This window comes from Dufourea novaeangliae, unplaced genomic scaffold (genome assembly GCF_001272555.1).
Source record: "Dufourea novaeangliae isolate 0120121106 unplaced genomic scaffold, ASM127255v1 scaffold175, whole genome shotgun sequence".
Taxonomy (NCBI): domain Eukaryota; kingdom Metazoa; phylum Arthropoda; class Insecta; order Hymenoptera; family Halictidae; genus Dufourea; species Dufourea novaeangliae.
In genome coordinates, this window is record NW_015374053.1 from 193,691 (window position 1) to 218,785 (window position 25,095).

A 25,095-nucleotide genomic window follows, 5' to 3' on the forward strand; every position below is an offset into this window, starting at 1 on the left:
ACTTTTCGTCGAACTCCTCTCGAGCCTCGACAGTCCCCTCGAATCCACGAGTCCCGACGACGTTTGAATCGCGCGAATTTTTCCAACAATGCATCACGATTGTAGATAGGTAGAGAGAGTGACAGTCTCGAGTCCGAGCACACAGCATCTGCAACCGAGCAAGGGTTCAGTGAAGATAGCTCGGGCAGACGGGCAAAAACAAATGCTCGGATAAAAGCCCCGCGGAGAAGTAGGAAGAAATATGAAGAGGGGGTGTGACGAGAGAAAGGGGTGGAAGAACACGGTTATACACGCTGGCCTTCCTCCCCAATCCCCATCTGAATCATCGCTGCACGCGAATGGCTTCATTCATACGCGAATTTAAGGTCCGTTCGCGTGAACACCGTGGTTACAGTGCATTTACCTTTCACCGATCGATCATAATTTCCTCCGACTGTATTCACCCCCTGTTTACGACGAACCATTTTAATGAGAATACATAGAAAGACAGCGCTCGTTTACGAATCGATATGTAAGGAATGCTACAGAGGAATATTTACAGTAAATCCGTGTTGAGTGTTCGAAGGGTCCTTAGCACTGAACATTAAATATTTCATAAAGTAATGGCCGTACGTGGATGAAAGAAATTTTACCTGAAGAAATATTACCGAAGGTGTCCTGTGTCGACAGGATAGATAACTGGAAGTTTTACGGGAGGACATGTATAACGTGTTGTATCTTCGTCGAGGAGATCGGTATTCTCACGGATGGAGCCAAGGCCGAACCGTAAACATCTGCCGCATATTACGGACTCCACTGGAAATTGTGCTCGTCATGAGTTAGGGAGCAAACAGAACTTATGGCCTTTATGGGGAACACGCGATATATTGCTCGGGAAACAGCTTTGAAGAGCTACCGATGAAAGTGCAGAAGCTTTATAACGGAACAACTTTTTTAACCCTTTGACTGCGAACCATTCGGAAGCAGGACGTTCACTGTGTATAATGTTACAACGTTCTTGGTTAATAATTTTAAAAAACATCCAATTGTTTGGCATCCAAATTTTTTCATTAAAGTCTCGTATAAAAAAAGTTATAAAAACCTTTACTACTTTCATCGCGATTCCGACCACTTGCAATTTTTGTAATTTTTTGTGTATAAACATCATTTAGTAAATTAATCTTTCTAGCTTCACACAAAAAGTCGAGTCAGTTTGTCCAATTTTTAAAAAGTTGTTCTGGTTTAAAGGGTATGCAAAGACTTTTTTTTATCCACTGCAGTTCCTAAGAACTTTTTTTGTCCGTAGCGACTAATAATAATGTATTCTTCCATGCACAAAACATTCGTAATTCGACAACAATATTTAATGTATTCAATCGACAATAATATTTACCGATGATTACCGTCGACGCAATGAGACCAATCGCTGAGAAATCCAAGACGATCGGCCCCCCAATCTCTGTAACGAAGTTTGATCAATAGGACTTCAAATTGTAAACGTACCAATCATTTAGTCATAATCAAGTTCCACGTTCGTCGTTAGCGGCTGTATTGATAGTACAATTCGTTTCAGAGGGATTATGAATCGTAAAATAACCGTCGGAATCGCTCATAGGACGAAAAATCAATCAAAAAGAGAGAGGCGGGGGGGGGGGAGAATCTTTCTTTTTTTTCTTATTCGTTCATTGTACCCGATAATATAATACCAGTGGTGGCCGAATCTTGTCGGAATAGAAGCCATATCGTCACTCTAGTTCTTAATTGTTCTACCTCCACTAGTTTCTAAATTGAGAAAACTGAGTTTCAAGTTTACGAAGTTTAATATTACAGAAGCAGGAAACTAGTGAAATAATCAAACACGCTATAATATCATCTACTGAATAGCTATTTATTACAATGTTAGTGTTTGGAGATACAATCATTAAGAATATTTGTTGTTTTCCCGATTGAATTTTCTTTATATTATGGTGAATTTGTATTCATTGCACTTTTTACAACCCTTGAACTATAATAACCTAACCATTTTGGGTCTCATAAATCGTCTAAACTTGACGGCTCTGAATGGGAATATACCTCCTTTTAATGGAATAAAAATAGTCCTGGTCCGAAGAATCTAAGAATTCAGCGTAGTCATTAGAAATACATAAACGGCATGAAACAGAGCCGCTGGACGGAGTCATAAAGCAACACTTCTTTATCTCCAGACACTGGATTACTGTTAAGTCACGTAATAAACCGACGGTCGCTCATTATTATGCAGCTATTGCGCGTTACATGCACCTCCCCCCAGCTCATACTATTAAAATAGTAATGAGACGATACAGCCAGAACAGAAAGAGAGAGAGATTCCATCGTCGTGCTAAATACCGTGAACAAGTATCCTTCTTTTCACCAGTTATTACCCTGGACGGTACAGAAATGCCCAGTTAACAACCGAGGAAGGACCAGTCGACGGATAATCGACAGAGAAGTTCCTCGCCATCCTTCGGATGACGATGATGATGGAAATTAGTAAATGTAAATTGGAATTTTTCTCCGATGGCCGACCAGATATTAAATTCCTCAGTTATTATTATCGTTTCGAAGCGTCCAGATCCTTTGACGTTAATCGTTCTCTGTTAATAATGCCTCCTGGGAGTCCTTCGACTCGATTGATCGACCTGGATGAAAGAGATTTCGCGAAGGGAGTCGACGAACAAACTCTTCCCTAGATCGCCTCCTTGGATAAAAAAACATATTGCAATCTACTCCAACTTCCACTTTACATTACGGAGTATTAACCCTTCGACTCCGCCAATTAACCTCCGAACCAAATTAGTATTTAACTTTTCTCAGCAAGGATCAGTAGTTCTAGTTGAGGAATTCCATTATTCCCTCCAAAAATAAAGAAAAAAAATAAGTCTGTTTAATATCGATATTTTCGACTTCGAAATAACAAGATACAACATATAAGGCATAATGCGGGAAAAAGCTACTTTTTTCCTGCCTACCCCTGGCTACGCCCATGGTCAATGGGGTTTTCGACTAGAATGTTTGCAGAATTTTCGGCTAGCGTCTCCGTGGCCCCTATGACCTACATTTCCCATGATTTTTGATCCACGAACAGAAGCGACATCTTGGAAATCCATCGGTAGGTCAGGGGATCGTAATTTCACCTCGTGTGCGTGTTCCCATCGAGTGTATTCCCGACATCGTGATTGTCGTGTGTGCACACACATTCGTCGGTACTATTTATAGAGCCCCATTACCTTGCAGTTAATCGAGTTTGGCTTTCGTCTGCATCTGGCGCACTCGGCCCGCTCCCGTTTCTCGCGATCCAGTGCTAGTCGACGTTTTTCCACGGGTTGTTCGATCCTCCCTTTCGTTTCTTCACGATGGAATTCCTTTAAGTTTCGACTGTCATCCAGAGGGAAATCTCTCGGTGGAAATTAGGAGCCTGTCTTTGTACAACTGGAAATGGTTCGTTGAAAAGTACAGCAAATCATCGATGAGTGTCCGAACGCTTTGTATCGATATTTAATCTGACGATATATATTCTAGTATCGATACTTAATCCATAAGTACCGAAATTTCGATACAGTCGTTGCATTTGCCGTAACGTAAAGGTGCGTAACCACTTGTTTCGTATTATTGTATCACTGTTATGCATTAATGTGGACTGGCAAGCGTTGCGTATGTATCGGATGGTGATAAGAGACGATGATTTGCAACGGTGATACGATACAAAGATACGCAAGAAATGCATACGCACCTTAACAGGTCGTAAGGAACACGAACAAATCGCGAGCGATTCCCATATAGTTTGCGATCGGTAGATTTCTTTTCTACATTGTTACACCTGAGAATATCTGCCTCAGTAAATATCTGCTTGAACGAATGATTTTATTATCATTCTTGGATTTATATTACTTCTAATTTAATTGCAAGCATTGATACCGATAACAGACTCCTCTCGATTGTCGTCTGGCTTGTTCTACACGATTATGAAAAAAATGAATTTACGAAGGTCTGAAGCATTTCTACCTACATGATTATTGTCCCGACGCGAACTCCAGTTCAGGACGATAATCGAGAGGAGTCTGAATATCGATATTTTCTCCTGTGATACACACATGTGTCGATACTAGTAGGTATCAATACGTATCGATACAATTCAAATGTATCGCCATTATATCAGCGTGAACCGAGCAACTTCCAACCCTCTTAACCCAGATTTCTGGTCGACGGACGCGTCGTCGAGTATACGCGAAGTTGCAACCACTCGAGGAAGAGTCTCTCGCCTCGAGACGTGGTCCCTCGTGTCGCGTGAAAACTGGTCTGGGTGAACGTTGAAAACTGGAACACGGTAGAGATAAATGAATGAACGAAAGCCGAACGATAAGCGAGGACTGGTCGAAAATAGAACTTTCAACTAGATAACCGGTTAATTAGCGACCAACACATGGACGAGTCTTTGACGGGTTTCACGAGTGCAACGCTTTAGAGAACACCGCCGACTGGATAGAATCGGTAAGAGTTTTTAACTCGTGCGTCGGTGAATCATGAGTGACAAGAATTGCAAGAAATTATAAAGAAGCCTCCTAGAAAGGAAAAACCCCAATTGTCATATGTTACTTTATTTTCTAATCGTTTGAAATAATTCTAGAAATAATTGTGAAATTGTTTGAAATTATATCAGTTGACTAGTGGAACGATTATTTTCTGTCGCGACAATATTACCAGAGCCAAAGTAAAGTTCTCTCAGGAATGAACTTTTTCACAAGCAGCCTTAAAGCAAATTGCTGTAAAGATTTGTTAAAATAACATCTTTATGTTGCACATTACTCTGAGAATTATTTCTTTTTCCAAATATGAAATCCAGATAACAAAATAATTCATTATTTGAAATTGCTCTTATCTCAAATAATATAGAAAATAAAGTTCCCAAATAAATTGTTCCAAATAGTTATGTCTTATGTTCATTTTTACACGCCTTACAAAACCCCGTTAAAATCGAAGTCTTGGAATCCTTCCCTTCCTAGAGATCTTTTTAGATTGTGCTAGCAATTTGCTTTCAGGAAACGGAGGCGTTCATCCTTTTTCCCTCGCCCGTTGAACGCGAATTTCAATATCTCAATCGACGACGCCGGCCAGGGGTCATGCACTTCTAACGAACTGCAGCTGCATAACTCTCACGGTCCGTTGCACCGCGGGCGCAAACTGCATGACCGCACGCGAGTTTAAATCCCCGTCTTACGTACATGTAACATGGATCACGGGGCACCGCCGATCGATATCGCGAGGAAATTATCGCTTGTTCTCGATGCGACGACGGAACCGATATCACTCTCGACGAAGGAAAAAATCTTCGACTGTTCTGTTCTTTTCTCCGAGAAAAGCTTGTCGATCGAGTACTCAATACATTATAGATTTTAAATGATCTTCGATCTTTTTTTAATTCTGCGCAATTATCGAGACTTTACAGTGTTTCGTTGTTTATCGTGATCAAACAGATTGTTTATGAAGAAAATATTTCAAAGAATGCTTCAAATAGTCTTAAAATCACTGTGGTTTCCGTTCAAATCAATTTATAAGTTTCAAAATTTTCGATTGCTCGAGATAAATAATCGTGCGAACTGATAAATTTTGATTCTGGACCACTATGCGACGTGCGCCCTAGAAATGATCGCGATCCGTTATTTATTCGGTGGGTACTTTTCTTTGCGCAACAAGTAGCCGTCGAAAGAGGTCTCGTGCATTAAACGGAATTTTTTCGTTTCCGGGAGCAGACACCACACGTGTCGCGACATCGTTATCTGGAATATGTAAGTACTTTCGATCTCGCTACACGAAAATTCTATTATTTTTTTTACGACATCCCAATAGGGATAGAATTAAAGTTTCCCCCATTTTTCCGTCGATACTGCAATCTCAGTTGTATTTATAACGGTGTATATACTGATCCCGCAGAAAATAACTTGCTGTACAGAAGACTTTATCGAGACGGTCTCGATAGGGAAACGGATTTATTCGTCGAATAAATACGACAAGGATCAACGTCATGGAAAGTTAAGAGACGAGTCGACCTTACCAATTAGACAAGGTGAACCGGAGACGTCGTTAGTTCGTCATCGAATCGAACAATAGACTCCTAAATAACTCCTTAAACGCGTCTCTTGTTGCCTCGTCTTTATTTAGTTTCTCCTTACTAATAGCGGCGATGAAACGTTGTGAATAGCTGTGACTAACTTACATTCGCCGTACAATAACCAATCGTTGATTAATGAATCTACCGCTAACTCTGAACTTGTTAAAAAATTAATTTGAATTAATTAATAAAAGATTCCCACGTGTTGGACAGTTTTCTTGAATCGATCTCTCGTCGAAAAGTAACCTGATGTACGGTATAATTGGTTTGTGATCACTATACAATAAATCCTCGATGAGTGCTCGAAGCCTCCTCGGGATTGAACATTAAATATTTCATAAACTAATGGTCATACTCGAATGAAACAAACATAATTGTCCTCAGAATTCCAAACTCTATCACTGTGCTAAACTTGTAACTTGTATCATTTAAATCGGGATCCTCCTTCTTCGTGTACCCAGGCCTCCCTGCGCGACTGTTTCCACGGGAATTTCGTTTGCAGCGCGGCTGTCGATGGGCTAATAGGATTGCACCAGCCGTCTGTAATTAATCAACCCCTTCTAGGATAATGAGTTCTTTGCTGGGGCATCGATATTCCTTCTCCGTTGGAAAACGATATCAGGGAGCTTAAAGGCGTCCCCTTTATTCAATCCGCGTCGTTTCGATTTGTAAACGATAGCATTTCCCTATACTAATGGACGTTAATCGTTCAATTATTTAAGCTGTGTTTCCAGCTTTCCATTTCAGATCCCTTGGAAATCGAACTTTATAAATATTGAATAAATACAGTAAATCATAGATGAGTGCTCGAAGGTTCCTCGGTACTGGTGGACTCCCCCGTGGAACCAGTCGAGTTCCCAGTGGTGGGGATGGCGTCTGAACACTCAGTGCTGAGGAGCCTTCGAGCACTCAACGATGATTAACTGTACAGTGGGTAATCAAATTATTATGAACACTTCGAAGTACCAATTATTTGAATTTTGATCAAGAACGGAATTTAGAATACACTTATGATGGTATCTTGTTTATTGCAAAGCACATTGTTATTTTTTTACTGACATATGACAACGAAACATATGCACCCATATTTCGTCACGTACCATTCGCTCCTTCCAGGGGGTGAAAGAGGCTAAAATTTGTTTCTGTTAGTAGAAGCCGCGGACAAACGGACGGGAAAATTTATTTGAATTCCGTGAAATCAGTTTGTTTCTCTAAAAATTGTAAAACTTATCGGACGGTGTTGTTCCAACGTAGAAGCCGCTATTGATCAGCAGGATTTATAAATAAATATATACAACATTCAAGTGGAATGTCGAGCGGAAGTAACGCGGCTCGCCCGAAGGGCTTGTGTAAAACGCGTGCTTGAATGAAAAAGGTGAAAGTGCGGTTTTCCGGCTGCGGTTCGCCGTAAACTTTAAATGAGATAACTCCTCGACGGGATTGCTTCCCTAAAACGGTTCGAGTCTGAGTGATTTAAAGGTCGAGTGTATATTCATTTTGCAAGGGAAGCATCGTTTCGTCTTTTGAAATTTCGTAGGATTCATCGCGAACGGGAGACTTGAGAAAAATTTCGATTTATTCATTCTGTTTCATTTTTGTGTTTTCTTTTTGAAAACCATGGAGTTAACAAGAACCTGTATATTTTTTCATTTTTAGGAGTTCTCCCAGCTGACGAAGGAACTCGAAGCGGCTCGTGAAGACTTTCTGGAAAGGGAGGAGGAAATATCGGAGCTGAAAGCTGAACGGAATAATACTCGCGTACGTAAAACTAGGGATAAACCGTTACCGTCAGGGTATCGATACTTTGACTCATAACTTGTATCGAAGAAAACGGTGATATGCCCCATGATACCCCTAATTCTGACCGATTGTCTTTTTTGCTTTCCCGCAGCTTCTGCTGGAACATCTAGAATGCCTGGTCTCGCGACACGAACGAGCGCTCAGGATGACGGTGGTGAAGAGGCAAGCGGCCGCGCAATCTGGAGTATCGTCCGAGGCTGAAGTGCTTAAAGCTCTGAAAAGTCTGTTCGAGCACCACAAGGCTTTGGACGAGAAAGTAAGAACTGTTCCTATTGTTTGGCGACATTGACTACCTTTTGGGTCCAACCTTGAAGTAGGATACAAAACGATTCTGACTTAACCTTGAACCGATTAGGTACGTGGGAATAGCACTCTGGTCTCCTAGCAACTGAAAAATGGAATGGGGTAAAATTCATTTACAGGAATTATTAATTTCCCGATTCAAGGTTAAAAATTGAATAATCTGTGCATTGTCGGGATTAGTAACGCTATAGCCTCGTTACGTTTTTCCTTTGATTAACCACACCGATGAATTTTCAGGTACGGGACCGTCTGCGTGTAGCACAGGAGAGGAACAAGAGCCTAGAAGAGGAACTGGCCAGCACTAAAGAAGAGGTACCGCTTTCCCTAAGTATTATTACCCTTAAACGAGTCCAGAGAAGTTTAAACTATGTCATGGTAATCGAATGAACGCGTGTGTACGATATTGATGGTTTAAATTGAATTCAACCGCAGCTCCAGCAATACAAATTGAGCGGGCACGCGCCTAAGTCCGCCGAGGATAGGCCGAAGGAGAACGGGCAAACGGAGGACGGCCAGCAACAGAACAAGGTAGCCGAGACACGTGGAGATACGATATACGACCGCACACCACCCATTCATATATGCACTCACAGATATTTCACACACACACTGGCCCCCCTCCTCCCTCTCATACTTCACAATCATCATGGATACATGAAAGGTGTTCCACATGTTTGACCGTCGTGAAAGTTGCATCCATGCGACCTCTTTTTTTCTTTTTCTTTTCTCTTATTCTGTCACTATGCATGCCCATGGTTTTTTGATATAATTCAGCATATCTCCGCCAAAGATAAACTTCCTCCCCTGCGTCATCGAACCCTATCGCTCTCTCCTTCTATCTCTTTCTCTCTGCGACAAACGCTTCTCTAATCTTGCCGTTGGTTATTGATCGATTCCCAAGTTATTGGTCACAGATTTCAGCTCTCTCGAGATCCTAGAACCCCATTTGACCATTAAAGATTCATATGTCATGATTGAAACTGTATCTGTGTAGCATCGTAGGATTCATTGTAGTACGTGGTCGTCTTTGGTCCTTTCATGCGATATTACATAACTTACCATGTCCGAAGAAATATCTGTAATATTGATACATACGTGTATATATATATATTAATTATCTATACAAAATCTCGTCGCATAGAGGATCAAAGTTTTACTACAACTGTAATTACAATGCAGTCAAAATCATACGCAGTGAGAGTCAGAGATATTCGTGCTCGCATAGTAAATATATGGAAGTAAAAAGAACTATGTACTATTAATTGTTCACACCTTTTTTTTTTTGTAAAAAGTTGAAGCATGTAAAGCAAGTATTTTTACTATATAAAAAAAACACAGTCTGTTTACTTCCATGTTACATGTTGTACGAATACTTTTCCATCGACAGTAACATCATCGCAGAGTGTGAATCTGTACCGATATACTGACCGTTCAGCAGCCACGTGTGTTTGTAATTCATTTCGATCGTTGCATCCATAAGTGAGTGCGTCTGCGATAGTTGCACGGTAGTGGCTTAGTCGCGTAGCTGTGTCCTAGTTCATATAGTAGTCGGGAATCGCGCGAAGATGCAGGACAGAGGGAGCGCGAACGAGGCATTCTGAATGTAGTGTTGTGATCGGGCAGAATGAGACTGAGCACGCAGCAGGCCAGCAAGAACAGCAGCAACAACAACAACAAACGGTGCAGCAGCAGCAACAACAGCAACCTCAGCCGCAGTCGATACAAAAACTAGGTACCGAGAGATCAACAGAGATCGGCAGTAGACTGAGCAATGGCAGCCTGGACCCGGCGGACCAGGATTCGGCGACACGAGTAATAGATTTGCAGGCCACTCTCGACAAACAGGTATGAAACCGCGTCACGCCGACCAGAACCGTTTTAGAGTACGTATATGATCACTCGTATGATCACCTGTTTTATACGATATTATCATCAGACGAGATATAGGATAAAACTAACACCTTACGAGAGTGTATCTGATGCTTTCACTGTTTTGTTCGTAAAAAGTCCTATAGTTCTGTTGTACCCTCATGAGCAAACTCGGCTTTCGGTAGAGGAAAAAGTGGCGTAGGGAAATGACCTCCTGCCACTTAATAAATTTATTTCAAGTACTGAAATAAATGTTAAATCGAATGTTAATTGGCATAAATTTCAATAAGTCCCAATACCAAGTGGTAGGAGGACCTTTCCTTACGTCACTTTTTTACCTAGTGGAAGCAAAGTTTGCTCATGGGTGTACAATTTTGTATAGTTAATAACAGTAATTCCTAAAGCTGTATAATTTAAATTCTTGCCTATCAATATTTTTGTAATCTAAATAGGTCGGATGTTATGTCTTATATCAGGTCTGTGGCAGTATTCTCTTGTTGTGTCTTACCTAATTAGGTAAGCCCCATTTCAAAGGAACGCCGAGCAATGTTCATGGGGGTTATATCGAGCGAGAGAATACTACCTATACTTGAAATGAACGACGAATTTTTCTTCCTCCCCTTTTGCATGATTAAGCGACACCGAGTTTGGCAAAAGGTTTTGACATTGAACAGATAGAAACCTTTTTGTATGTTTTTTTTAATTGTGATGCATGATCGAAGATAGATTTGTATCGTATTTGAAAGATAGTTTCATTATCGTAATCGGTAACTCTGATACTGAATTGTTCTAACACACTTTTAAAGCAATCTTTCAAGTTATTTTCTACAAATAATTAACTAAAACGTTATTAAAGTTCATGAGATTATGTCGCACAACGTGGGTTGTATGTTCCTTATTAATATTAATTAATACACCGTTTTCAATGGTGCTCATGGCATGTTTTAGAATGACTACAACGACGATGTTCGACGTTTCATGTACGCATGGTTTAGTGAATTCAGAATGTATCTATTCCGAGCAAATATTTTTGTATGGATAGCTTGACTATCTAATGTAACCGATATATATGTAATATGTATATATATACATATACCAACACGATACATTCTCTACAATGCGAACACATATACAATTTACCACAGTATACAATATATCCAGAAGTATTTAGACAGTTTCCTCATATAGTACCCGACTCAACTGAAAAACAAATGTGAGAAGTTTCTGTCTCGTTGCAGACTGCATAGTTGCTGTACTATCCTAGATACGAATTACACGATTCTTGATACCACTTTCACGAGCATATACAACGATAATCACAAACGCAAATTGACATTCAATGGTAACGAAATGATAACCTTATTTTAGAGCTCAGAGTTGAGCACATGGCAACGGCGAGTGGCAGAATTAATGGGACGGGTAGCCGAGTTAGAAGAGAATCTATCAAAGGCACAAAAGGATCTCCTGAAGACTCAAGAGACAAATGTAAAATTAGACAGAGATTTGCGTGAAAATGTTGCCCAAAAAGAGGATCAAGAAGAAAGAATAGCAATTCTTGAGAAACGGTACCTCAATGCTCAACGAGAATCTACTAGTTTGCATGATCTAAACGAAAAGTTGGAACAGGAGCTGCAACACAAGAAGGCCCAATTAAAGGTATTTCGTGGTCAAAATGGAATTTGTAAAGTTTGTGGCGGTCGGTTCTTGCGACTGATTTCAATTTATTTTTAGCTCCAAGAGGAGAAAATAGCAGCTATACAGGAAAAACTGGAACTGGCAGAACAGAAATTGGCTCAGTATGCCAAACTGCCAGAAATGGAAGAGCAATTGAAGCAGAGGATGGAGGCTCTGACGCAGGTGAGGAGGCCCAACCAGGTACGCAGGGGAATCAAGTCATTGCATCATCAATTTGTCATTTTTTATTCCTCTGCACTTCTGTCGACTCTCCCCCAAACAACATCGGTGTTTAAATTGCTTGTCCCTCTGATACTTTCTCATGGAAATAATTTTCTGTCTTCTTTCATTTTAATATTGAACTTTCGGCGATGTCTTGTTCCTGTTACATATTTCATATCACTGTTCACGCAGTACTCGATTCTATGCTATGCAAACAACAAACACCACTCAAACCTTTCTTACAGCTTTAATATCTTGTAAACGACTAAGGGTTCATTGAGAAGGTAATGTTAGATATTGTCTGATCCTTTCGACAAGAATAATCCATCCAGTTACAGTCTAACACCGAATATACTAAACAATGCAGTCAATGTGATTATTTTTTCAGCTTGTTAGTATTTTATATAGTTTCAGTTTCCTTGTCACGTTTCTCTAGAACGGTGTGTATAAGGCACGTGTTCATTCTTCGTTAACTAGACACGTCTTGTCTTAATTCTAATCCTACAATAGTTGTTAACCTTATATACTTGTATTTCAAAGGGAGGATAATTAAATAATCATACGTTCCATTTCATCCAGTTAAGTAATATTAATTATGTAAAATATTTAATAAGCAGGCTCAAGAGAGACACGGCAGCGCGGAGGACAGGATACAAAGATTAGAAGCGCAATTAGAAGAGAAAAATGCAGAAGTGATGCGTGTAAATCAACGACTTAAAATGAATGAGGAACATAACACGCGGCTTAGTACAACAGTTGATAAACTTTTATCTGGTAATTCGCGCGTTTGTTTCTTTTTCAATTTCCGTTTACGAAATCCTCCGTATTCATGTCTCGTCCTATTCATTCAGAGTCTAACGAAAGGCTACAAGTACATCTAAAGGAAAGAATGCACGCATTGGAAGAGAAGAATGCATTAACTCAGGAACTTGAGAAGACAAGGAAAATTGCCGAAGATCTGCAGAATGAAAAAACCGAAATAGTGAAAGAGTTAGGAAAGGCTCGGCTTGAAATCGACAGCGTGAAGAGGCAGATGCTCCAACAAGAAATTGCGTTTAATATCCAACAAACGGACGCTTTGACCAGAAGTTTATCCCCCAATGCAGTCGATCCTGGATCCTTCTCCAGAAGTGCGAGTCACAGTAGCTTCGATACGCATTCTCTGCCAAGGAGAACAGCGAAACGATCTACAATTGAAGAAGAGACATCAAAAGTATATAATTTAATAAACAGACATCCGGGTCTACGATAAAAAAAAAATATGAATACTACATTATGTAATCGTTTTTAGAATTATGTAGCCCGCACTCTAGCAGAACAGGAATGGGAAAAACTGCAACAGGCTCATGTCCTTGCCAATGTACAGCAGGCGTTCGATGTCTCCAGTGATGCAGAAGGTGATGACAACGAGAGCCTCTTCAGTTGTGCGGCTGATGTAATCAGTCCGACAGGACATACGGATGCTCAAACGTTAGCGCTAATGTTACAGGAACAATTAGATGCAATTAATAATGAAATTAGACTGATTCAGGTAACCGAATGTTTTTTTTTAATTCTTACGCGCATTCTGTTACGAATACGTGTTGCAGTTTAATTTTAATGGTGTAGGAGGAGAAACAAAGTACCGAAGCACGTGCCGAAGAATTGGAGTCTCGTGTCGGTAGTCTTGAACACATGAATTTGTTAGCAAGAGGACGAAGTCTTGAACGGGCATCGCCACCGCTAAGCGGACGATCTACACCGAAATCGCATCACAGTCCTAACAGGGATTTCTTACACAAATATCACACCGTAAGTGTTCAATAATGTATTTTAATCTATTTTTAATTCGTCCATTATTCTAAACCGAATTTTTTTACTCGCTTAAAGGCACCAGCATCAATGTCTCCAGCGCACCTCCACCAATATGCTGCCTCTTTAACTAGTCCAGGTCAACTTTCAGAATCACTACCTACCAGCCAGGTGAGTCGTTTATCGGGGTTCGAATTATTCAGCGTTAATCACGCGGAAAGTCAGAAGGCGATATACATCTAATTTTGCAGTTACAGTTATCAGGTGAAGAATTACACTCGGTGAGCGAAAGAGACAGTACCGGTGGCGGTGGAAGTGGTGGCAGTGACGCGGCATCGCCGTTAACTGCTCGATCAATTAGACTGGAACGCGTGGTACAGGCACTTGCTCATAGTCAAGAGGAGCTTCGAAGGTACGTGTTTGATTTTCTCTCGATTAATATCAACAGAAGCGAAATCACTACGTGGAAAAGTAATGGTACAATTGTAGACAGTACTTTAGCAACCGCATCTCTAACAACGAGGACGTTCGGGAAAAATTCGTCTGTTAATTTCGTTATGCCGAGAAATATTTTATTTATCAAAGCCCTTGCATATATAGAGATGAGATTGCCAAAGGTGAAACAATGATGTTGTTGTAAATAGTATTGTGCATTGTTTATGCTGCCAGGCGCACTGGACACACCGGATTTCCCAGCAGTGGCTTTCCTGCTCACAGGTTAATTAAAGATTGTAGTACTGCATGTAATCCGCAACACATGCCGTTGTGCGCGAGATATTTGAGTGGTCCGTGTGGGCATGCAATGAACAACCTTGAGGTCGACATAAGTGATATCGATGGTAACAGAATCCTTTTTTTTTTGTACATTTTGCTCGGATGAACGGATTTACCGAGACGGTCGTAGACGATTTCTTCTGTTTTTGTTTCTCTTGTGAACTTTTGATCTGTTATTCATAAAGAAAGCACAATCGATGGAATAGTATGCAAGATATTACATACATGCCTACAGACCCAATTTTCGAGCACAGCGGCACGGACGAACCATCCGATAGATCTGATAGAAATGAATCCCCGGAAGAAACTGATAGTAGCTTCTTCCACGCATCGTGCATTCAAGCCTGCCCAGTTCACGACAAACATCGCTGTCTCAGACAAATGAGGGAATTTAGACAGCCAAGCGAATTGCATCGAATAAACACCGCGTCTCGATCTTCTACGCGAATAAGGTTGTTTCTTCTTCTTCACAAAATAGCTTGCAAAGATATAGACAGATGTGGTCACCTTGTGCAATGTTTAGGGGCGGGACAATCATTTTTTTCATTGAGACAAAACGGTAATACTGGTAACTGTTTCAACGGAATATTAGAGGGTAATCTTTCTGTATCTTTGCCTCGACAAGTACTTAATATGGCAACCCTATCTCATAAACAGTGTTCAGCTATATTTCCAGGTTTTTATGTCTTGCCTGTAACACTGAGTAGGTATTACAAGTTTTTACATTTCACTATTCGATTGGAAATAGTTCGTCGTCTTAGAAAAACGCCATTGATGTTGCTTTCTCTTTAGATGCACAGTGGCATAAATTCGTAGCGATTGTCACAAAACGGTGACTTTCATACGTGTATTATACACCGTATATTAATTTCATTAATTTAGACGTAGTTAAACCAAAAGTTAATTGTTGAATGCTTTTAAAAATATTCTTAGTAGTTATCTCGTATATATCATCTGAAATTAAATTAGGCTTACAGATTGAAAACTTAACGCAAGCGTGTAATACGACCATACCATCGCTAATATCATTGAAGTAATGCAATTCACTTGGCTCGGTAAATTCCGTAATTACGTGTGGCCTTGTGCAATTTAAGGTACACATGTACGAAGTATTTTTAACCCAAATCTGAAGAGAACTTTGATACGGTACATAGAAGGAACGTAAAGGCGACATAGTGTTCCTGTGTGGGCCAGAATATGCGTTACTTAGAGTAGAGATAGATACTAGATTAGCGCTCCATGCAGCAGGCATGGGCAACATAACAACGGCGCACTCAATTCTGGGACTCCCCCTTCCCCATTGTCCTCACGACACAGCAGCCAGGACAGTTTGCACAAGAACAACTTGTCTGGTGCCGGATTGCCGATTGGACAACTGTCTGGCTCGCATTTGCACATGCAAGCCACCATGAGTCCTGCTACAGCGGCGGCGGTGGCTGCGGCTCAGAAGAAAAAGGGCATCAAAAGCAGCTTGGGCAGATTCTTTAGTAAGAAAGAAAAGGTTAGGAAACGGATTGATATTTATATATGTATTCTGTAGGTTGAATACAAGTGTACAGGAGAGTTTGGTTCTAATAGATTAAGGGAAAAGACACGCAAATGCCTGGAGATATACCAGGAATGGGAGGAATGTGCACATTTGCTGATCCTGATTATGGCGACAGCGTAACCGTGGCTGGAACAATGGGCAGCAAGAGCGACTTCGATCGTAGGAAAAAGAAAAAGTAAACATATGAATTACATGCCTCATTCTGTGTGCCCGTACAGAGTCTGTACAACTGATGTAATTTCCGTTTCGTTTCAGTCCCAGCATGTTCGGCAGCATGCTAGATTCGTCGCGTCATGAACTGTTGGCAGAAGCAATGAAAGCAGGAACACCGTTTGCTCTATGGAATGGGCCAACCGTAGTGGCCTGGCTCGAGCTTTGGGTGGGTATGCCAACATGGTATGTCGCCGCGTGTCGAGCAAATGTCAAAAGTGGTGCCATCATGAGTGCCCTTAGCGATACCGAGATACAACGTGAAATTGGTATAAGGTACGACATTGATATTTAACTTTTAAGTAAGTAACATGTAATGTCTTATGTCTGATCTGGTTATTCTTGTTACAGTAATCCTCTCCATCGATTGAAGTTAAGATTAGCTATCCAAGAAATGGTATCATTGACAAGTCCATCAGCACCAAAAACCTCTCGCACAACTTTAGCATTCGGAGATATGAACCACGAATGGATTGGTAATGTTTGGCTCCCGAGTCTCGGGTTGCCGCAGTATCGATCCACTTTCATGGAGTGCCTTGTTGACGCTAGAATGTTGGATCACCTCACTAAAAAGGACCTTCGTGGTCAGCTTAGAATGGTCGATAGTTTTCACAGGTAACGGTTAATTTTCGAGAATTCCACGTGAAGCAATGAACCTCTTTAATTAAATGGAGTCTATTTTCGCAGAACTAGTTTGCAGTACGGGATTTCCTGTTTGAAACGATTAAATTACGATAGGCAACAATTAGAAGATAGAAGACGAATGGCAGAAGGTGCCAATGTCGATGTTCTTGTGTGGAGTAATGACCGCGTTATAAGATGGGTTCAATCTATCGGCCTGAAAGTAATTTCAGTATAATATTCTTACTTCTTTTTTTTTGTAGAGTTTCTTAAATAACCATGGTATAATATAACCTTGTGTCGTGTGTTCAGGAATATGGGAACAACCTTTTGGAATCTGGGGTACATGGAGCTCTTATAGCCCTTGATGATGGTTTCGAGGCAAATAGCTTTGCCCTAGCGTTGCAAATACCAACGCAAAACACACAAGTGAGTTTCAAATTTAGAAATGAAAAAGCTACACATACATATTATATTAATCGACGATATTGTCTGATTACAGGCGCGACAACTGTTAGAAATGGAATTTGCGAATTTACTAACTGTAGGAACAGAGAGGCGACTCGACGAAGCGAATAGTATGAAATCCTGATCCAACTTATCAAGCAGGCTGCTTCATCTTCAACCACATCACGTCTAGTCCGAAACCCCAGCTATTACTACTCTCTGTACGCAAGTGTGTTGTAAAAGTTGTAAGAGCTTTAAGTATCATTCTAAGGGTATCTTCATACTGTTAAGAATCGAACATGCGGTAATATGGAGTAGCGATTTCGAACGCAAACTGTTGAAAGCAGGAAGGGGTCGATTATACCTCTGTTCGAAAAAAAAGAAACGTTTAGAACATTTTACCGATTTATATATCACGCACATTTCATAGACCGCATGTTACGTGTTCGAATAAAGAATATTAATTCTGAATTACTTGCTCTCGTATAGATACTGAAATGTAGCGAGCGGTCAAGATATCAATGCGACATGTATATATATGTTTTTTTTCCTCGAAGGCCGTAAGATCAGTTAATAAGGAATTGCGACAATAATTCTGTCTAATTTACTCTGATTTTGAAAGGACGGTGGTTTTGTAGAATGGAAAATATGTCGATAGTTTGTAAAGCATTTCTACGACGGTGATTACATATTTCTTATACTACATTTGTGTACTTATACTGTGTAACAGATAATCGAAGCAACATCTATTTTGATACCATTTACCGCACAAAATGAAAAATCCCGAAATTACATATTAGTGCCATTGCTTTCGAGGAAATCATTTATGTACAAGAGAAAGACTGCGTTCTCTATATTTCTGCATCTATAAGATAGTGACTCGATAAGCCATATACATGTGTGTGTATATGTATATGTACATATGTATTATTATAGTATGTTCAATATATATGTATGTATACCCACACACGCGCGCACACACACACACACAGACACACAGACACAGAGTCATAGACATTTCTTTGCACGGAAGGAGTGTCAGAATACTTGTTCTCCTCTGTTATTTCGATGAATTTTAAATGTTTGTAGATCACATATAAACACGTAATATATTTAACAAAAGATTCACCGAAGCAACTATCATAATTAGATTATCAAACAGGAAACCATTTGCATGGACATGTTTGATAGGATCGCTTGTTATTTACCGTGGAGTAAGGGCAGACATTTTATACCAAAATATCCGCGCATCGTATAAGTACGTGTACAAAGCGTTAGTGGATTTTATAAAATTAAGAAACTTTGCAATTTTAATTGATAACAGAAGTATCGATCAGTCAGGTGTAAGTATTTATTCGTTGTTTCGCGTTCTGAGCTCGCAATCGTAGAAAAGATAACAATTTTTCCACATTCTGCTCTCTAGCATTTCTAGTTCTCTTTGTTTCTCTCCGTGAAATCATTGGTATATCATTTATGTGTATTCACGATTCTGTTTGAAAGTTCCGGAGTGATTGATTACTGCTAGATTCGATCGGTAACGAATGAATTTACGCGGAAAGATTATTACGAATACAAAGAGAATCTACAATGGATAGAGAGATGGCCATGGGATGAAAAGGCAGAATGGTACCGTCGACAATGGCCATAAATAATTAACTATGTAACGAGTAGTGACGATGTTGCTGAAGACAATGATTGCGATGATAATTAGAATTACCCATTACAAATGTTAAGGAGATGTGGCGTAAGACTGAGACCTTAACGACAGCGACTGTAATGACATTTTAAAAAGGAAAAAAAAAACTGATCATGATAGAGACGATCACAATAATGATGATAAGTTATAATGGGATGTTGTTAATGTTGTTGATACTTGAGGAATCATTGTTGTTGATGTTTGTTTCCCTGTGAACTACCCCCTGCAAGCTGTTCATTCGTTGTAAACTTCATGGCCCTGCACCGACCTTCCGAACGGGCGTAAACGTACCAAATAGTTTCTACCAAAGACATCGCAAATACAATACGGTGATTTTACATAATCATACATGTGTGTATGAGAATTCGCACGTCGGTACTCGAAATGTACACGCAGTAGAGTGAAAGAGAGGGGGAGAGCGAGAGAGAGTGCGCGCGCGAAAGAAAGAGAGAGAGAGAGAGAGAGAGAGAGATCAAAAATACTGTACAGTTTCATCCTTCGGCGTGTAACAGTTTTCTCTGAGTACCACCGATCAGTGGAAATATTTCTAGATGATCAGAAAGACTCGCTAAGCCAAAGCAACGTTACGCTACCTCAATACTGAAACACGGTGGTACCCCCTTTTTTTTTCTTTGTACACATATTTTGATAACTCGATTCCACGTGTGACCATAATTTTCAAACCGCGATTAAGTCCTATGCAACGACCTTACGTTAAGCACCGTCGAGTTATTCGATTTCGCGTGTAACATTCGATTTGAGTTTTAAAAAAAAAACCCTGGGGCATGAAAAAATAGTGGACAAAAGTGAATAATTCGGAGAAACACGACGGAAAATTCTAATTATTTCGCAGTATCGAACAATTATCTGTACGCATGCATTGCAGAGACGGACATTTCAACGTAGAACATTTCTACAATAGTGCTATATGTTTCTCTCATTAATATATTACGCTAGACAATTGTACAGAACTAATTTGTACAAATGAATAGATATACAATGCTGAGGCACTTTGTGAAACAGAATGGCCGTATCTCCCTTTCGGAAGTGTCTGCGGTGTCTGTAAATGACTGAACTTATTTTTAATGTACGCTAGTTAATAGTGTCTGTGGACATTCCAAGGAAAGCAAACGAAAGCAAACCTTCCAAAAAAAGAAAAACAAAAAAGAAAAAGCAGCCACATTCGTAACCCGCATATATATGTAAATCATAACTCAATATGTAGCAGCTTTACCGCCTTCTATGTATTTAAGTATAAATATATACATATACATAGAATACAACAAAGAGTTTCGCCTGAGTCCAGCCTCCGACTGCTCGGTATCGAATAGAGCTTGAGTAAGCAGAACTAATACTATTCACAGACGATTTACTATTGTATGCGTAATGTTTTTACCAAGAACATGAATAATTGCATAAACCTTAGTACATATTCGTCTTGCCTTCAATTCACTTATGTTTCCTTTGATGTTCAATCATGTCTGCATACACAGAAGTGTATTACAATTTCTATTCGAATCGATATTAAAATGTTAAATATTTTGTGCAACCAATACTGGGCAATATCTGTATTCAGCTGAGTTAAACAATATATGTATTTTTGTGGGTTCTAGCAATGTAACAGTGTTTAAGGAAAAAACACGTAACATCTAAGTTTGTCTATTATCAGTTTACACATATCATAAGATTATGAAAAGTATTTGTAAGAAACGAAGTTACATTAAATGCAATTCTTCTTCTTCTTTTTTTTGTCACTATTCGGTTTCGTTGTTCAGGAGAAGTACATGCTATCACATGGTAAAAGCATACACGTTATAATGTATAATATTGTGATGTAACAATCTGTAGCATGCATTTACTCGAGAGTGTAATCTTTTTATTGTGTATATTGTTTCTTACGCTCAATTCGACCGAACTGGCGGAAGAACGATTTCGACATAATCCTGAATTTTTTGTACGATATATATGTTTGTGAGTGTTACTGCTAATTATTGTACATAAGATTCGCGCGCGTGCGCGTGTGTGTGAGTGTGTATGTGTATATATCTTTCTCTGTGTATATATGAATTTATTTATTAACACTCTTGTAATTTTTAAACGTTACACTACAAGCCCAACGCAATTAAATGTACTTTAAACTGGGTATAGTTTGAAGGAAAATGAAATGGCCGTCGAATGTGTAATTAATTTATAACAAAAGTTACAATCATTAATCGAGAATGATAATTCACACATCTTGAACTCAAGTGGGCTTACAGTTAAAAATTTAAAAAAAATTATTGGATCCCTCTAAAAAAACAAACGAACAAACAACGTTTATTTTAAATGGCATTTTTGTCATCTTCATCAGCTTCAGAATAAAACATAATATCTAATTTATTATACGCAATGATTCCATGCAACAAACGTTTAAGTTATTATTACACAATTTTATTTGTAAGCAACTACCTTCCCTGGAGTGCCAGGTAATTGTGCCAGCATATGAAACTGCGATTGTGCTAGCAAGCGGATAATTGTCAACTGTAATTCTTTAAATGTGAAGTAGTATCAAGCTATATTTGTAATATATACATGTATAGTACAATACACAGTGCACCAAAGCATTTAAAAATGCCAGTTAATTATCTTAGTAAGAATAATACAGAAGATCAGTTACATTTATGTTACTTCTACAAATAAGTTTATAATTAAATTTGTACTTATCTACTTGTCATGACATTTTAATAAGTATGTAAATGTATCTTCTACATCCTCAGTAATTTTATATTTTACAAGCTTAATATTTGCGTCAATGACAGTATAAATTTTATGTTGTACTCACTATTATGAACAATGAGCCAAAGAAGGCAGATAAATGTATGTGGTGAATGTAGGGAAAATAAGTAAAAATTATACAAGCAACAGTATATAATATATTAAAATGAGTGCACTGTGCAGTTTTTACAGAACTTACTTTGTCTGAAAGTTACTGATGTCATGTACTACTTCACGTTTTCTGTAATGAATGTAAGATAGTGTTTCATGTTGAAATAAGGCACCTTTTTAGCTGTGATGTTAACAATAGAGAATTCATTTAGTGATGCAAAACAAGAAAGAGGATTAGTCTAATAGAAATGAATTTTCTTGTTGTATTTATTATAACGACAATTCAGTATTATGGTATGTACCAATGTTTGCTGACTAAGAATTCTACTACCAGTTAACGTCATTGCTAACGAAATGTGAAAAAGAAATACAAAAACAGCACAGATTTGAAAATCACAACGAGGCACAAATTTTCGAGGGAGCAATGCTAACTTCTACTCCCCCAGACACACTGGAATCTTAAGCAACCAAGAATTGGACCTGAGATTTCACTCAAGTATACGTATAGAAAAAGTAAATCATGAAAGACAAGATGGTAACAGGACATAGTTATTGGATAAATAATTATAACGATAATATCATTATCGCTACCACTACTGCTGCTAATACTACTACTACTACTACTACTACTACTATGACTATTACTATAACTACAAATACCATTAGTGCTACCACTATCATTACTATGACTACAACTACCGCTATTACCATTACCATTATAAATTGTCCTTGTAATTTTTATATGCCAAGTGTATACTTTAATAGGATAAATGAAAGAGTATGGGAAGTGAGTCCCAGTAAATGTAACATAACAGCCCTGCTTGATACAAGCAAGGCACGAACTATGTTAACTGAACTATGAATTATAAATATTGTATAAGACGATAAATAATAATTATTATTACCATTATTATAATTATTATCGATTGAATTAGCGAATTGTAATCTACCCATCAACCATTTTTGAGTAAGGAAGATATGAGTCTGTAATTCGTGTGTAACAAAAATCAACTTGTACAATGTTGTTGCTATCGCTGTTGTTTTTTTACTGTCCTTAATCTCATTGTTTAAAAGGAACCGCGTAGCTAAAAAAAATCATGATTTCAAATTTAATTAAAAGGATATATTTATTTCTTTGAAAAATGTGGCCTTTACATACATAGTTTATACATTAATATTAAAAATTATATTTTACATTATTTTGTACTACTTATTTCGATTTCTTGTTATTTATATATTACATACATGTTGTAGATATTATAACAATTATAACCTCAAAAATGTTAAACCTGTTATGTTTCAAAATACTGTATCTCATATTATTTTGTATTGATTTTCCACAAACTGCCACAGAAAATGCATTCTGTGATGAAAAGGACCAATATGAAGAGGCTGACAAAAGATGCAATGTTCAATCGCATTACTCAAGAAACCGGTATAAAATTAATTTGTAAATTATTCCGGATTAAAATGAACACTTTTTAATATGATATATTTTTCAGTTATATACTTTACGACGTTAATTCTCCAGAGGGTTTTAATCTTAGAAGAGATGTCTACATTCGTGTAGCAGTTTTTATCAAAAACTTAGTTAAACAAGACAAAGAATTTAAATGGAAATTAGTTTTACCACCATGGGGTATATTTATCATTATTGTTTCTAAGTATTACTATACATTATTCGTTAAAATGTATATTACATTGTTTTTAATTTAATTTTAAATAGGTAATTTGTACCATTGGCGAACTAAACAAATAGGACCTCAAACTCAGTTGCCTTGGAGCTTATTTTTTGATATTCCAAGTTTACAAAAGTACATTCCAGTCATTGAAATGCATCAATTTATACAAGGTACACATTTATTAATTTATGACTCACAGTGTAAATAAAAATGTACTTTTCTAGAATACCCTTCAGAAGAGAAGCAAACACAGCTTGACGTTATATACGTATTGCAAAATGATGAAGACATGTTCAGAACAGGTAAATTTGAAGACAAAAACGAGGTAATAGAATGTACTGATGAATCTTTAACATATAATAAACCAGAATCTAATAGATATAATAGATACTTTTGGGGATACAGCAATGTAACTTTTGGAAATGTTAAATGTGTTAAATTTCATGGGATGATATCAGACTTAAGGAGAAATCTTATGCCTACTGTTTATAGGTAAAAGGATACTATATTTTTGAACCATTATTTATATTTTATACAGAATACTTAATACAACAACAAGATACAAGTACAATTATTGTTATAGGTCTGTAATGTTTGATCACATGGAAATTGCATTACACGATTCCTATGGCTCACATGAATATTGGAGAGCTAGGTGCAGTATGAGATACAATCCTGAGTTATACAGCATTGCTAATGAATACAGAAAACATTTTCTTAATTCAACAGACAAAGATGATAACACAGAAATATCAAATGACTGGACTAAAAAAAAGGTATTCAATTATAATTGTGGTAAAGTAAGTAATACATTTATTGAAATAATTTCATAATTACAGAATAAAAGAGATGCACTTGGTGGACCTTACTTAGCTGTTCATTTAAGGAGACGTGATTTTTTAGTTGGTCGTTCTTCAACGGTACCAACAATAGAATCTGCTGCTTCTCAGGTGAAAAAAACAATGGATCACTTCGGATTAAAACTTCTATTTGTTGCTACAGATACCACAGAAGAAGGTACATTATCTTTATGATTCTACAGAAAATTAGAATTTGAAGAAATTTATCGACTAACGTAATTTTTATAGAGTTCAATAATCTTAAAGACTACTTGTTCGAGTACACAGTTCTAAGGTTCATTCCATCAAATTCTGTATTAAATAAATTTAAAGATGGTGGTGTAGCAATTATTGATCAAATCATTTGTTCCTATGCCAGGTAAGTATTAATAATAATAGTATTTAATTTTTTTATCGCGAATAAAAACAGTGTACAATATGTATATTTTTCTAGGTACTTCTTGGGAACATACGAATCAACTTTTACCTTTAGGATACAAGAGGATAGAGAGATCATTGGTTTCCCCACTGAAACAACATTTAATGTTTTATGTAAAGATACTAAGAAATGTGGCTCAAATGGACAATGGGAAATTGTTTGGTAATATATGAAAATGTAAACTAAATGTAAGTTGTATTGCAAACAA

At 38.2% G+C, this 25,095-nt stretch overlaps 2 protein-coding genes across 8 annotated transcripts in view; both read left to right on the top strand.

Annotated features, from left to right (window-relative positions):
• The window catches only part of LOC107190002 (liprin-alpha-1), a 33,375-nt gene extending 15,789 nt beyond the window's left edge, over window positions 1-17,586 (top strand). The window contains exons 2-22 of one of the 7 annotated variants that reach the window (XM_015578712.1): window positions 7,763-7,864; window positions 7,998-8,162; window positions 8,447-8,521; window positions 8,642-8,737; window positions 9,833-10,054; window positions 11,447-11,734; window positions 11,810-11,953; window positions 12,589-12,748; window positions 12,826-13,187; window positions 13,266-13,505; window positions 13,583-13,765; window positions 13,844-13,936; window positions 14,017-14,177; window positions 14,435-14,482; window positions 15,785-16,040; window positions 16,118-16,263; window positions 16,344-16,574; window positions 16,650-16,913; window positions 16,986-17,142; window positions 17,232-17,348; window positions 17,422-17,586. In XM_015578712.1, the coding sequence (XP_015434198.1) occupies window positions 7,763-7,864; window positions 7,998-8,162; window positions 8,447-8,521; window positions 8,642-8,737; window positions 9,833-10,054; window positions 11,447-11,734; window positions 11,810-11,953; window positions 12,589-12,748; window positions 12,826-13,187; window positions 13,266-13,505; window positions 13,583-13,765; window positions 13,844-13,936; window positions 14,017-14,177; window positions 14,435-14,482; window positions 15,785-16,040; window positions 16,118-16,263; window positions 16,344-16,574; window positions 16,650-16,913; window positions 16,986-17,142; window positions 17,232-17,348; window positions 17,422-17,511 (3,600 nt within the window). In that variant the 3' untranslated portion in view covers window positions 17,512-17,586. The remainder of the gene's footprint in view (window positions 1-7,762; window positions 7,865-7,997; window positions 8,163-8,446; window positions 8,522-8,641; window positions 8,738-9,832; window positions 10,055-11,446; window positions 11,735-11,809; window positions 11,954-12,588; window positions 12,749-12,825; window positions 13,188-13,265; window positions 13,506-13,582; window positions 13,766-13,843; window positions 13,937-14,016; window positions 14,178-14,434; window positions 14,483-15,784; window positions 16,041-16,117; window positions 16,264-16,343; window positions 16,575-16,649; window positions 16,914-16,985; window positions 17,143-17,231; window positions 17,349-17,421) is intronic. The other 6 variants (XM_015578713.1, XM_015578715.1, XM_015578714.1 and 3 more) reach the window with 6 other exon arrangements.
• A 4,873-nt stretch (window positions 17,587-22,459) lies between these two features.
• LOC107189865 (GDP-fucose protein O-fucosyltransferase 2) lies at window positions 22,460-25,087 on the top strand. Its single transcript, XM_015578544.1, has 9 exons — window positions 22,460-22,658; window positions 23,182-23,362; window positions 23,430-23,566; window positions 23,654-23,779; window positions 23,834-24,101; window positions 24,193-24,385; window positions 24,449-24,626; window positions 24,698-24,827; window positions 24,903-25,087. The coding sequence occupies exons 1-9, from the start codon at window positions 22,460-22,462 to the stop codon at window positions 25,051-25,053; spliced, it is 1,563 nt and encodes a 520-aa protein (XP_015434030.1). The 3' UTR covers window positions 25,054-25,087.
• Window positions 25,088-25,095: the final 8 nt, after the last annotated feature.

Excerpts from the sequence above, each read along its gene's own strand:
- LOC107189865 (XM_015578544.1), top strand. The coding sequence starts at position 22,460 with ATGGTAACAGGACATAGTTATTGGATAAATAATTATAACGATAATATC. Across the intron at positions 23,567-23,653 it reads ATTAGTTTTACCACCATGGG|GTAATTTGTACCATTGGCGA; the intron begins GTATATTTATCA and ends AATTTTAAATAG. Across the intron at positions 24,828-24,902 it reads ATCATTTGTTCCTATGCCAG|GTACTTCTTGGGAACATACG; the intron begins GTAAGTATTAAT and ends ATATTTTTCTAG.